The 11,613-nt window shown below is 45.2% G+C and overlaps 1 protein-coding gene across 4 annotated transcripts in view; it reads left to right on the top strand.

Moving 5' to 3' along the window:
• The first annotated feature begins 5,224 nt into the window (after positions 1–5,224).
• The window catches only part of caska (calcium/calmodulin-dependent serine protein kinase a), a 91,611-nt gene continuing 85,222 nt past the window's right edge, over positions 5,225–11,613 (top strand). For all 4 annotated transcript variants that reach the window (XM_041056709.1, XM_041056707.1, XM_041056706.1 and 1 more), the window contains exon 1: positions 5,225–5,983. In XM_041056709.1, the coding sequence (XP_040912643.1) occupies positions 5,925–5,983 (59 nt within the window). In that variant the 5' untranslated portion in view covers positions 5,225–5,924. The remainder of the gene's footprint in view (positions 5,984–11,613) is intronic.

Below are 11,613 nucleotides of genomic sequence, written 5' to 3'. Positions count from 1 at the left end.
TCAGCACAACCCATGAAGAAATGAAGGGCTTTGGTGAACATGTCAGCAGACGACACCCAGAGGAAGAACTTGGGTCCTTTACTAAAAGCAGTAACACAAGAATATAAAGAAACTTGATACCTAAAAGTCTCACATTTAAAAGTATTGTCAGCAAAATGAAGTGAAAACTAAAACTAAAAGTACTGCTTCTGCAGAAACGGCCCTTTACTGGCATATCAGTTTTATCTACACTACAGTACATTGTTTATACTAATGCCTCCATCAGTAAGACGTATTTTACTGTTGTAGCTGCTCCAGGTGGAGCTGGCTTGAACTACTTCAGACATAGTAAGCTAGTTTAGGCCTGTGGTTCCCAACGTAGGGGCCCCAAAGACTCACCAGATAAATCTGAGGGGTCATGAGGTGATTAATGAGAGAGGAAAGAAGAAGAAACACAGTTCTGATACAAAATGGTGTAGTGATCTCTTGGACTTTTTTTTAACCATTGCTTTTGTGAAATTTATAATCATTTTCTACCTCAAAACTGTACTTTAGTGCTTTCAGTACCGCTGAAGATGTTCGCTGTTTGGGAAGTGAAAGTCTGGAGTGGAGTGAGGTGAAGATTTTTCATGAGCCATCACAGAAAAACACAAGAAAATCTCGTTTTTCCCCTCAGGACTCGTGCTTGGTAAAGATGGATTACAGAAAGCAGAGCAAAGACAAGAAACATAACCACATGTGGTACTTGCCTTCAAGTACCCACTCGTGCTGCTTTCTGTGTGAGAGTATCCACGGACATGTGTGGTCTTGGGGCAGCAGAAGAAAGAGAATGTTTTTCTTGTGAACTGCATCCCAACGCAGCAGCTCTGCTAAACCCAGACACAACATTTACCATTCATCTCATACCTCCTCCTCCTCCCCCTGTCTCCTCCTCTCGTCTCCTCCCCAAAGCTCACCGTGTCCCTGATAAGCACTCTGCAGACAGCACCTCTGCTGCAGTCAGCGAGATAGATGAGCTTCCTCTTACTCACACACACACACACACACACACACACACACACACACACACACACACACACACACACACACACACACACACACACACACACCCCTTGGTTTTCATTCATTGTGTCAGCTCCACCAGTAACCAAATTATTCATCCATCCTGTGGGCCGTGAAGTCCATTGATCCAGCCCATGTTAACCAGCATTGATTTCTGCTTTGTTCATAACATTAGATGAGCCACTAGTCAGTGCGAGGACAGGTTCCGTCTTTGCTGGATCAGGCAGGCTCATAATGATAACCTTCTGTGTGCCTTGCTTTGCCCCAGAGACAATATGGAACACAATTAGTCTCAGCAACGCAGAGGATAATTGACTTGCTGAGGACCACTGACAGGCTTTGGGTCAGTGAAAGAATAACACTTGTTGACATTTCCCTGAGAACAAAAAACCGTGGTCTTCTCTTGTCCCAGTGAAAGATGTTTTGTACAACAAATTCCCCAAAACTGGCCAGAGATAAATAAATGAATAATGTAATGTATGGGTTATGTGTTTGTGTGAGTTTAACTTTTGGGGACAAAGGTATCAGATGGAGCGTCTGTGTCAGAGTATTACAGGAAAGACACAAACAACTCCTAAATAGATTCCTGCAGCAGAAGGATGATGCATTCTACATGCAATATTTTTCCTAAAGCCTCCTGGTGGGGAAGTTCAGTTTACTCCACTCTTCCAAAATGGAACAAGCCTTTGCTTTAGACTCAGCCAGGGGCAAGACTTAATACTCCAAAACCAGCAGAGGATATCATTAAGCAACACTGTCATGATCTGCCTCTGTGATGTGCAGCACTGTGCTTCTTGGGGCTGGATGGAGTGAGTCACACATCAGAAACAGTCCCCGGCACTGGGCTGTTTAAAGAGACGTGTACAGAGCAAACACTGTTGTTTCTAAAGCAAATACACTGCACATGCATAAGCAATGTTTTACCATGTGTTCAGGGGTTTTGACTGACTCTACCAAACACACAAGCTGTTTTAAAATGTTATGGTGTGTTTGAAAAAAGCTGCAATAATCAATATTTCCATGTTAACAATAGATCAATGACCATGTGTGATGTGAGCAGTCAGTCAAAGTGATGACGCACAGTTATCACCAAACTCTGCAGTTTCCCTCAGCTCTTGCAGGGTGTTTTATCCTCTTCAGCTCTTCAGCTCAGTGTTTTGGTCTGTTGTCTGCAACTTTACTGTTGTGGCTCAGTCTCCCTGCTACGATCTACCATCTCTGCAGGAACACTCTGATAATCCCTCTGTGCACCACCTGCCCAGCACCAAACCCCAGGCAGGCAGAGGTAGAGAATAGCATGTGAAGAAAGTGGAGAATTTAGCAGATAAACAAGCAAATGTTCTGCTCACGAGTTAATGGAGAAAACAGAATGGAAAGGAAGGTGAATGTGAGATAAGTTGGATAGCTGAACAGTTTGTGTTACTTGTGTTAACACTGTTGTTAAACAAATGCATGAAAATTGTAAGTGATGTCACACTGACTGTTAAACTCAGACATATCAGGGGTACATCAGAGTGCATACTTAAAGTAAATGTAGAGTTTACATTCTGCACTATCCAATCAAAAGCTCATAAAAGAGCGAGCAGGAAGTGAAATGCTGAAAGAAAACAGAGCTGAATGAGATCATGTCGTCCTTCAGCAGACGTGAGGACTCACACTGTGATCCTCCTCCTCCTACATCAAAGTCATCACTTCATCACACAAAAAAGACACACTGTCTTCTTTATAGTTAACATTACTCATTCTCTCATCACTTTATTGAGCCGCTGCTTTAGAAGTCAACTACTTGCACAACTTAAGTCAGTGATACGACTCACGACCTGTTGTGCTGTTACACTCTTCTGCTCTCTGTATGGCAACCACACAAACGTTAACATCTCCTGTTTGTTAGACGATGGAGCAAAACATAGAAAACACTGAAAGAAAGAGTGCTGAGATTGTCTCTGCCTGTCTGTCCTTTGATAAGACCACAAAATCTTTTGCTGGAACTTTTGCTGTGCATCATAATCATAACCAATGCTGCTACATTACCTGCTCCCTGAAGCACAAGTCTCCTGTCTTTGATGCACAAATCACCAGATTACTTCTGAAGAGGGTGGATTTCTCTGTGGGAAGCCATATTAGTTTCCTGCAGAGAGGACGGCCAACCAAGAGCATATATTAAATACATCAAACGATAGAATAATATGATCACTGAGGCTGCAGTTTTTAATGCAAACAAAAGCACATTTCCAGCGGCCATTACAATGTGTTGTCACATGACCCCGTCCTCTGGAAATTACTTTTATATACTACTGACTTGCAGCAGCAAATACATTTTGGGGGGAATTTAATGATGCCTAGATTTCAGTTCCTTCAAAATAATAAGGAAATGTCATCAATCTACATGTCGAGCAAGTCGTAAAATGTTGATACTGAAAGCATCAGTGAATTGTTCAGTGACAAAATATTTCATTTCAGCTCATGGCAGTCAAAGCATTATCATTTTTTCATGGTTATGTTTAGGCAGAAGGCACATACTAACTTCAGACACAACTTGTTTATCAGCCCAAACCACAGTCCATCAATAACCTTAACCTTTAGTGCTTTTGTTGCCTAAACCCAGCCACATGCATGTCCCGGTCTTCAGCCTGTCAAAACAGACGTATGATGTCTTTGTACATGCATTGTCTGTGGTTCTGGAGGAGCTTTTTAAAATCGGATAATGTCATCAGGGTTCTCTCGAAAAACAAAAGGCCTGAGAGACTTGGATTTACCAGCCATTAATAAATGACACCATGAAGTCGGATTACAGCACAATTTGAAATGCACAAGAGAAACGGTGGATGGAAACCTCCTTTTGGCTGCACAGTTTACAACAGGCAGTCTATAGTAAATCAGCTCCGATTGTGATTTCTCTCTGTGGATAGGTTAAACAAACATTTACAGTACACACACACACACACACACACGACTGACCCACGACTGACCCACCAGCTGAGTCTAGAAGGGTGTGTTGGATAGAGATAAGATTTTGTCTGATGTCCTGATTTCTCTTATTCCTAAGCCGAATTGCCTCCTGTTCATCACCTCACAGCATTCCCATCTCTTCACGTGCACATCTCACATGATCAGCAAGGCCCCAAATTTTACAGAGGTTTCAAACGACCTAAATAAAAGATTACTTTGCTACACAAGCAGCTATGCATGAGGGGAGAAAAACAATACCTACAGTAGCTGCGATGGGGCTTATTTAATTACATCAAATCCCTGTTTGTTGAAAAATCATAAATAAAAGAACAATCTCATCATCTTGGGTTTGCTAACTCTGCTTAATTATTCACCATTAATTAGGCAATCATCTGGCAATGTGTTTAGCCTGCCAGAGCACTTGTCTGTATGTTGTGCTCACATGTCTACAGCTCTGTGTCGGGATGTATTTTCGGAGCTTGTAGCACAGTTTGTGAAAGATGAGCATCAGCTCTACATAAAAATCAGCTCAAGAGGCTCAGCGCACTCCAATCACGAGAGCTGTGGTGAAACACGCTGACAGGGTTATCTCACTTTTGTGTTGCATCATAATTCTGCATCCAAGCGTCAGCTGTCTAAACAGTGTAGAGGATGAATTCCCTCATATTGTGAACTGTTGTATTTCACAGGTATAGCATTACCTGGGTGGCAGTGTGATGTAAAGGTGTAAATGGTAAAAGGTATGAATGTTGTTCCCATACACCTCCACCTGCCCCTGTCTATAAATAATGTCACATCACATTCACATTTTTTGTTTTTACTTTTCCAGTAGTATTTAAGTGATTCATTCACCATGTCGATCAGAATAAATTTAATAAATAAAACATAGCACAACAACAACAACAACAACAACAATAATAATAATAATAATTAGACAGATAAAAGACAGTGACACATAAAATCAAAATGCGCGGGAAAAAAACACCTCCTCCTTTTACTTTACATACTCCTCCTGGCTTCCGACTTGGAACTCCGAAAGTCCTGAGGAAACTGCGGTTTCAGAAAAGCCTTTATGGCGCCGCCGCGCCGCCATGTTGGCTCAAAGCCCGTACTCCTGAAAGGAGAACCCTGGGTAACGGCTTGGCGCCAAAATGGAGGACAGCGGAGCAGTTTCATAACTCCCGTGTGGGAGGAGCTTGGTTTTCTGGAAGCTCCGTGGAGAGAGACGTCCGGGCAGACTGGCGACAGTGGGAGGAAGAAAACATAAACCAACTGCTGTAAAGTGCTGCGGAGCCCAGGAGACGGAGACGGAGAGCGGAGCGAAGTGTGGACCGGAGACTTGTCAGCTAAACGACGGGAGGACTGTGTGTGCATCCCCGGGAAGCGTAACCCGTGGCTGTTCGGGATGTGAAGATCCGTGTAGCCCACCTGGATCAGTCCTGTAGCCCGAGCCTGATGTAGCTGTCCACCGGCTCTGTTCGGGCATTTCACCCTCTCTCGGCCAGTGTAAACAGCCGGAGCCGTTAACGGGAGCAGCGGACACACCGGCGGAGTAGTTTACTATTATCTGTGTGCGGTTTGCTTTTTCAAACGGGAGCACGATACCGGGAAGCGGTGGGAGAGGCGGGGCCGAACCGGTGGACTCCCAAACTGGATTATTGAGCTCTGCCTGTGCCGATTCACCCACAGCGACGCAGCGTTTTTTTGGGGGGGACGGGGGGTCGACGAAAGGAGGCAACAACTGGGAATTAGAAACCTTTCTTTGGAACTCTTTACCGACCACCCTGCAGCGGACGGTACGAGCGGCGTGCTGTCCGGTATTTCTGCCAGGCGGTCAGCTGCTTGTGGCCTCCGTTTTCGACCATTTCGGGAGCATATAATCCGGTCTGGGACGCATATTTTGGGGATAATTCTTCCCCAGCCGGGGTCGGACTATGGCGGACGACGACATTCTCTTTGAAGATGTGTACGAGCTCTGCGAGGTCATTGGCAAGTAAGTGCTGCGTTTCTGGTTTATTTCAGTGTTTTCACGGTGAACGCTGGTCACCGGGGCTTTCCAATTAGCTCCTCATAATACCCCGAAGGCACTGCACACACACGCACACCCGCACACGCACGAAAAGCGTGGTCATATCTGTAGGGACTAATGGTGGTCATCATAATTCTATCTACAGCGACCTTAATCTTATTTATGCTGTCTTATTCCCGCTCGGTAACACTGTATGGGCAGGCCTATTCCACAACACTTAAATAAAGGGGTGTTAGGAGTGGTTGCATTCCCAGTTTCGTTACCGTGGCTGCGTTCATCATCCTCCTGCATGGGTTGTGTGTTACAGTTGCTCAGACACACAGTACTTTGGCATGACACCGTGTGCTTTGACCCAGTGGCAGTTGGCAACTTGCTGCAGAGATTAAAGGGCAGGGCACAGACCATCATGAGTCATGCACACACCGCACATCTGGTCATCGTTAGTGACTGTGAAGGTTTTCCATCCAGGCCACTTGGAATAATACCCACTGCTGGGGTGAGAGGAGAGCAGTGGCACGTTTTGGGAATGTTTTTACACGGAGAAGTCCCAACATTTCAACCGATATTCAGCCATTCTCTGTGGAATGAGGCCTTACAGTAACCGTAGAGTGAAGCTTAAGAGGCGTAATGTAAATATAAGATACATCACATTGCATTCTATGGGACTGTTATAGCTGTAATATTAACAAACATAAAAACACAGGTAGGAGCAGTAAGACCACTGTGAACTCCCTTCACAATAATAGTTTTGGTTGAATATGACAGATGAGTTATGTTGTGGTTGCTACAATTACCTTTCTTTTATTATCCTGCAGAGAGGATGGCAGCAAAGCTTGGTATATCATTAACATTTATCCATGTAATTATAATCCATGGCAAGGAAGTAGTGTGTTGTGACAGTCCTGTGTGTGTTAAAGTAGATGTGGCTGTGAATGTTCCCATGCTGCTGCTGTGATGACTGATAACCAGGGCCAGTTACAAAAAAATGGCAGCAGGATCAGTCCTTAGAGCTCCAGTGTTTTTGTCCGATGACCCAGCCTCTCCAGTCATTAGCCTTTACATCACTGCACTGTCTTTGTTCTTGCTAAGCAGCTGTGGTACCTGCACCACACCTGGGGACTTTCCAACTTGATAGTGCACATAAAGGAACTGAGCAGCACAAGAAGAGAAGCAGTACACCGTAAGGGAGGCAGTCACTTTGTTTGGATATTCAGCTGAGGCAGATGAATGAGTGGAGAAAATCCGTACGAGGGAAAACTGTCTGCTGTGACCGACGCACGGATAACTGACAGGATCATCCAAACTGCTGGTCTTGAATAAAGCACTTCATTGGGCGAACAAACAGACGCTCCGTGTGAACCAGGAGCTTGGCAGGCCTGACAGACACAGTCAGTCAGTCAGAGCAGGCTGACTGGTTATGGGACTTCTGCGGTGTCACAGAGATGGTTGACTGTTTGACAGGGCGATAAGACTTGCACCGCGTAGTGCATGTTTAGGCAAGCCTGAAAACAGTGTGTGCTCTTTTTTTTTTAATCCCACATAGTCACAAGCAATTTCTTTGTCTCTCACTCAAACGCACACAAGCGTGGACCCAAAAAGAAGTCCCCCCGCTCTGTCTGTCTTCTGCTTTCACGTATGATGTAAAAATATGAAAACCACTAAGTGTTCAGCCAAGTTCTGGTGAGACCGGTGCACTGAGTCAGCCGTGCACAGGAACACTTGGTATGAGTTTTCTGAATGGAATCCGTGCTCGTTGTATTCAACAGATTGTCTGTGATTTACAGTTTGCAGAAGGAGAGGGGGGCCTTTTATCAGTCGACCTGCTGTTCGCTATGTGGCGAGCTGCTACAGCCACAGCTTCTTTTAAGACTCCACTCAAGTACCAATTGCGGGTTTTTGATCCTGAAAGACGCTGGATTAACTGGAGGGAAACCCAACCAAATGACAACACCGCAGTCAAGAAAGGGATAGCTTTAAGAGACCAGCACCCTGTGGTCTGTATAGGTGTTAGTGTATTCTGCAGGATTAGACCCATGTAGCTGCACATACAGGCCTATATATAGGTCATCCTGAACTGTGCCTGGAAAGCAGTGTTGTGATGTGTGTGTATGCTGGATTTAGTTGGATTTATGTTGGTGCTGGTCCCTGTGGGGAACAGAATCCACCCTATAGTTTTATGCATATTGATGCACATGCATCATTTGACTATGCATGAGCAGGATTTAGTCCTGTGCTTGTATTTTTAGAGCAGTGACTTCGGCCAAAAGCCCGTCTGTCACCCACATGCATGTGACTGTGTTGTGTACATGGGTCTTGTTGCTGTCAGATTGATCCTGAAGAGGACGGGTGAGGGTGGGAGGAAGTAAACGGGGGGTTAGGACCAAGAATGAGGAGGGATGGAGGCTGAGAGAGAAGGAGAGGCTGCACTGAAGATGTGATGAGTGAGGGAATGAGAGAGGTCAGGGCCACAGTAGAAGGAAGCAGTCCATTAGTTTGACTCACACTAAGAGACAGCCTGTGCCTCTGGGCCATGCTCTTTTCTGGTTCATCTTTGGAAAAAGTTATGTGTGTGTGGGCCCGTGTCTCTTTCACAGCAGGGCACGTAACACAGCATTATGCATAAAGAAAGGGACTGAAAGGAGGATGCTGTTTGTTATGTTTTCCATTGTAGCTCTGACCCTGGTGACAACAGGAAATTGTAATTTCAGTCCATCAGACCAAAACTGCTCAGGATCCCAGATTTAGGTGAAAGTTTTGATGTGTTAGCATCACGGTGCAGTCCACGCACTGTTAACAGTGTCGATGCTTCAGTCACAGGCCATTGAGAGGTTAGCGTCTGTGTCCATGCATCGTCGTCTCCTCTGTTAATGGAGCTGAAAACGGGAGCTAATATTACCCAGCTGAACGGATCAATGGCCTCCCTGTTCAGGATTTGGACTCACGGTGGATTTAACAATGGATATTGTCCTATAACATACATCGCTGTAGAGCTGATCTGCTCCACTGTGAATAAAATAAATTACCCTCCATTTGCATACCTCATGCCTGAGGAGGACACTCAGGGGTGCTCTACAAAGCCTGAATGTCATTATAACTCTAGACACAAAGATGTGTGCGCGTGTGTTAATGTGTGTGTATGCGGTGCATGTGTCAGTTCCTGCTTTTGTGTGTTCTATGTGTGTGTCCCTTTCCAAGAGGTGACAGGGAATATAAGCCTGAGGCCTAGCTCCGTCTCCTGTGCATGTGTCCCATTCACCCCGCGGAGTGAACTCACATCACCCTGTAATCCACAGGGAGTGAAATACCTGCTAGTTCACTGTTTCACCGCCGCCTTTTCCAGCCTGGTGTCGAGGAAATTATGGTAATAACAAGGAGAGTTTGTAAGTGTGTGTGTGTCTCCCTCATCCTTCTCCTTTCCCTCAGGTAGAGCAGAGTTATCTTTTGCCAAGGTGCAACCCGCCAGTTTAGTTAATTATGTATTTTAAAGGCTCTGCTAAGGTTTTGTGTGTTTATGTGTATGAGTAGGTGTTTGTCCTTGATAAGATGTGTGAAACACTGACCTATATCAGGACAGGCAGCTCCACAACAGGAGCCATGCCTCTGACAGAGTTGGCCCTGGGGCTTGGTCTGTTTAATGGTGATATGAGAGGCTAGCTTCTGCTAGCTAATGCTGAACAGCACTGAATTAGCGAGAGGTATTCTCCTAATAACCCACCCAGACCATGGCACCACCGGACCCCTGGGCTGTGGGTCAGTAGGTTAAACACTGCTTTGTTTACATTGTAAGACCTAAGTGTGCTTTAAAGGCAGCCTGCCCAGCACTGGACTTAATGACAGTTGTGTTCACTGCAGTGACTCTTCTAGGAAAAGTACCGTGCTGGGGGTCAATTTGAATTTGAGCCTCTGCCAAGTGGTGGTATTTTCTGTACTGTGTTGTCCCTTTTCAGTGGCAGTGGAGACGTGTGCTTGGCAGGGATGGCCGGTCTGCAGACCCAGGATCTTCCCTTTCTAATAAATCCGTTTTAATTGGGATCGTACAGTAGTTACTGAATAACATCCAATTAAGAAATGCAGGTTTTTGAAGTCATAATGCATCAACAGTGTTGGAGTGGTTGTGACTGAATGGGTTCAGTGGCCTCGAGGGAGTGATGTTCTCTCCAGGGCCTTCGCCGTCACTGTGTGTGTGAGTGTGCGTGTGCGTGTGCGTGTGTGTGTGTGTGTGTGTTCAAGCAGCTTGTGTTATATGATCTTAGCCTCCCTGTTGGGATTTGGAGGAGAAAATCTGCTGAAAGGCTGGTTCCGGCACGCACAATTGCACATAAATGATATAGCAGAGAGATTGTACACTGAACCACTAAAATATTTATCCATCCTCATCAAGCTGGAGAAAACACCCCCAGCAGACCCCAGCAGCTCCCTATGTGCAGTGATAAGAAAAAAAAAAATCTACATTTGGCTTGTTGAGTCTTGTTGAGAGAACAACCTCTGTTCAGTTCACACAATATCTACCTGCTGACGTTTCCTCTCAGTTCGTCCGTTTCCATTCTTTCCCCCGTGTTCCCTGCTTAACGACTACTCGACCAGCGCTGCTGTACATTTTCATGGCGTCATTTGCGTGGTTAGAAATTTGATCTGCAACGATTAATCAGTCGCTCGCGCAACGGAAAATTAATCTGCAAATATTTAGATAATTGAATCATTTTGAGTTTATGTTTTAAAAACACCACTTCCTGACATTTTGTAAAACGAAATGACTAATCGATTATTGAGGAAATAATCAACAGATCAGCTGCTGCACAGTTGGAATTACAGCAGTAGTTTCTGTGATGATTGGCTGTTTGTACTTTGTCAGGCTTTTTACCGTCCAATCCAATTTCCAGGAAATGAACAATATATGAAGCTGTTGTAGTGTAACATTACTGTGATGGCTGAACACTGTGAGATGTTGTGTAGTGTTTATACGGCCTCGAGCTGTGTGTGGCTGCCTGCAGCTTCTCCACTGAACACACAGCCATGCAGATATCCACAGACAGATTTGTTTTTTACCTGTTGTGGTGCATGAGCAGCAGCAGTGCAGGGAGAGCAGCGTAAACAGAGCTGTAATCCTCTTCTTGCTTTCTTCATTTGCACTTCATGTTCACGTAGAAGACAGAAAAGGCATATGTGACACCTGACCTTTTTACTAATGGAGTAATCAGTCATGTTCTCCAGATGCTGAGGAGGAGGAGAGGCCTGTTCCTGTCTGTTTCACTGTTGTCAGATCAGCTGCTAAACAGGCCGGTTTCTTTCAGTTGTCCATGCAGCAGCAGCTTCTTCCAGGACACTGACCCAGCGAGCCTCGTCACACATAACCTCCCTGTTGCCTCGTCCCTCTGGTATGTCAGGAATGTGCTGTGAAAATTCTCACAAGTTTCCTCCACATCTGGGCTGGTGGAGCTCATTACAAGTGACAGTGCTCTTTTGTTTTACACGCAGCGCCTGGAGATGGCCTTCGTCAGGAAACTGGACTCATCGTCTACAGTTCATTTTCTTTGCTGCAAATCTTGAGAGATCCTTGATAAATTTTATAGGCAACACAAAGAGACTGTCTGAGG

Source organism: Toxotes jaculatrix, chromosome 15 (assembly GCF_017976425.1).
Source record: "Toxotes jaculatrix isolate fToxJac2 chromosome 15, fToxJac2.pri, whole genome shotgun sequence".
In the NCBI taxonomy this organism is placed as follows: Eukaryota; Metazoa; Chordata; class Actinopteri; family Toxotidae; genus Toxotes; species Toxotes jaculatrix.
The sequence above is the reverse complement of the archived record's forward strand: the minus strand, read 5'-3'. Positions and strand labels throughout refer to the sequence as shown.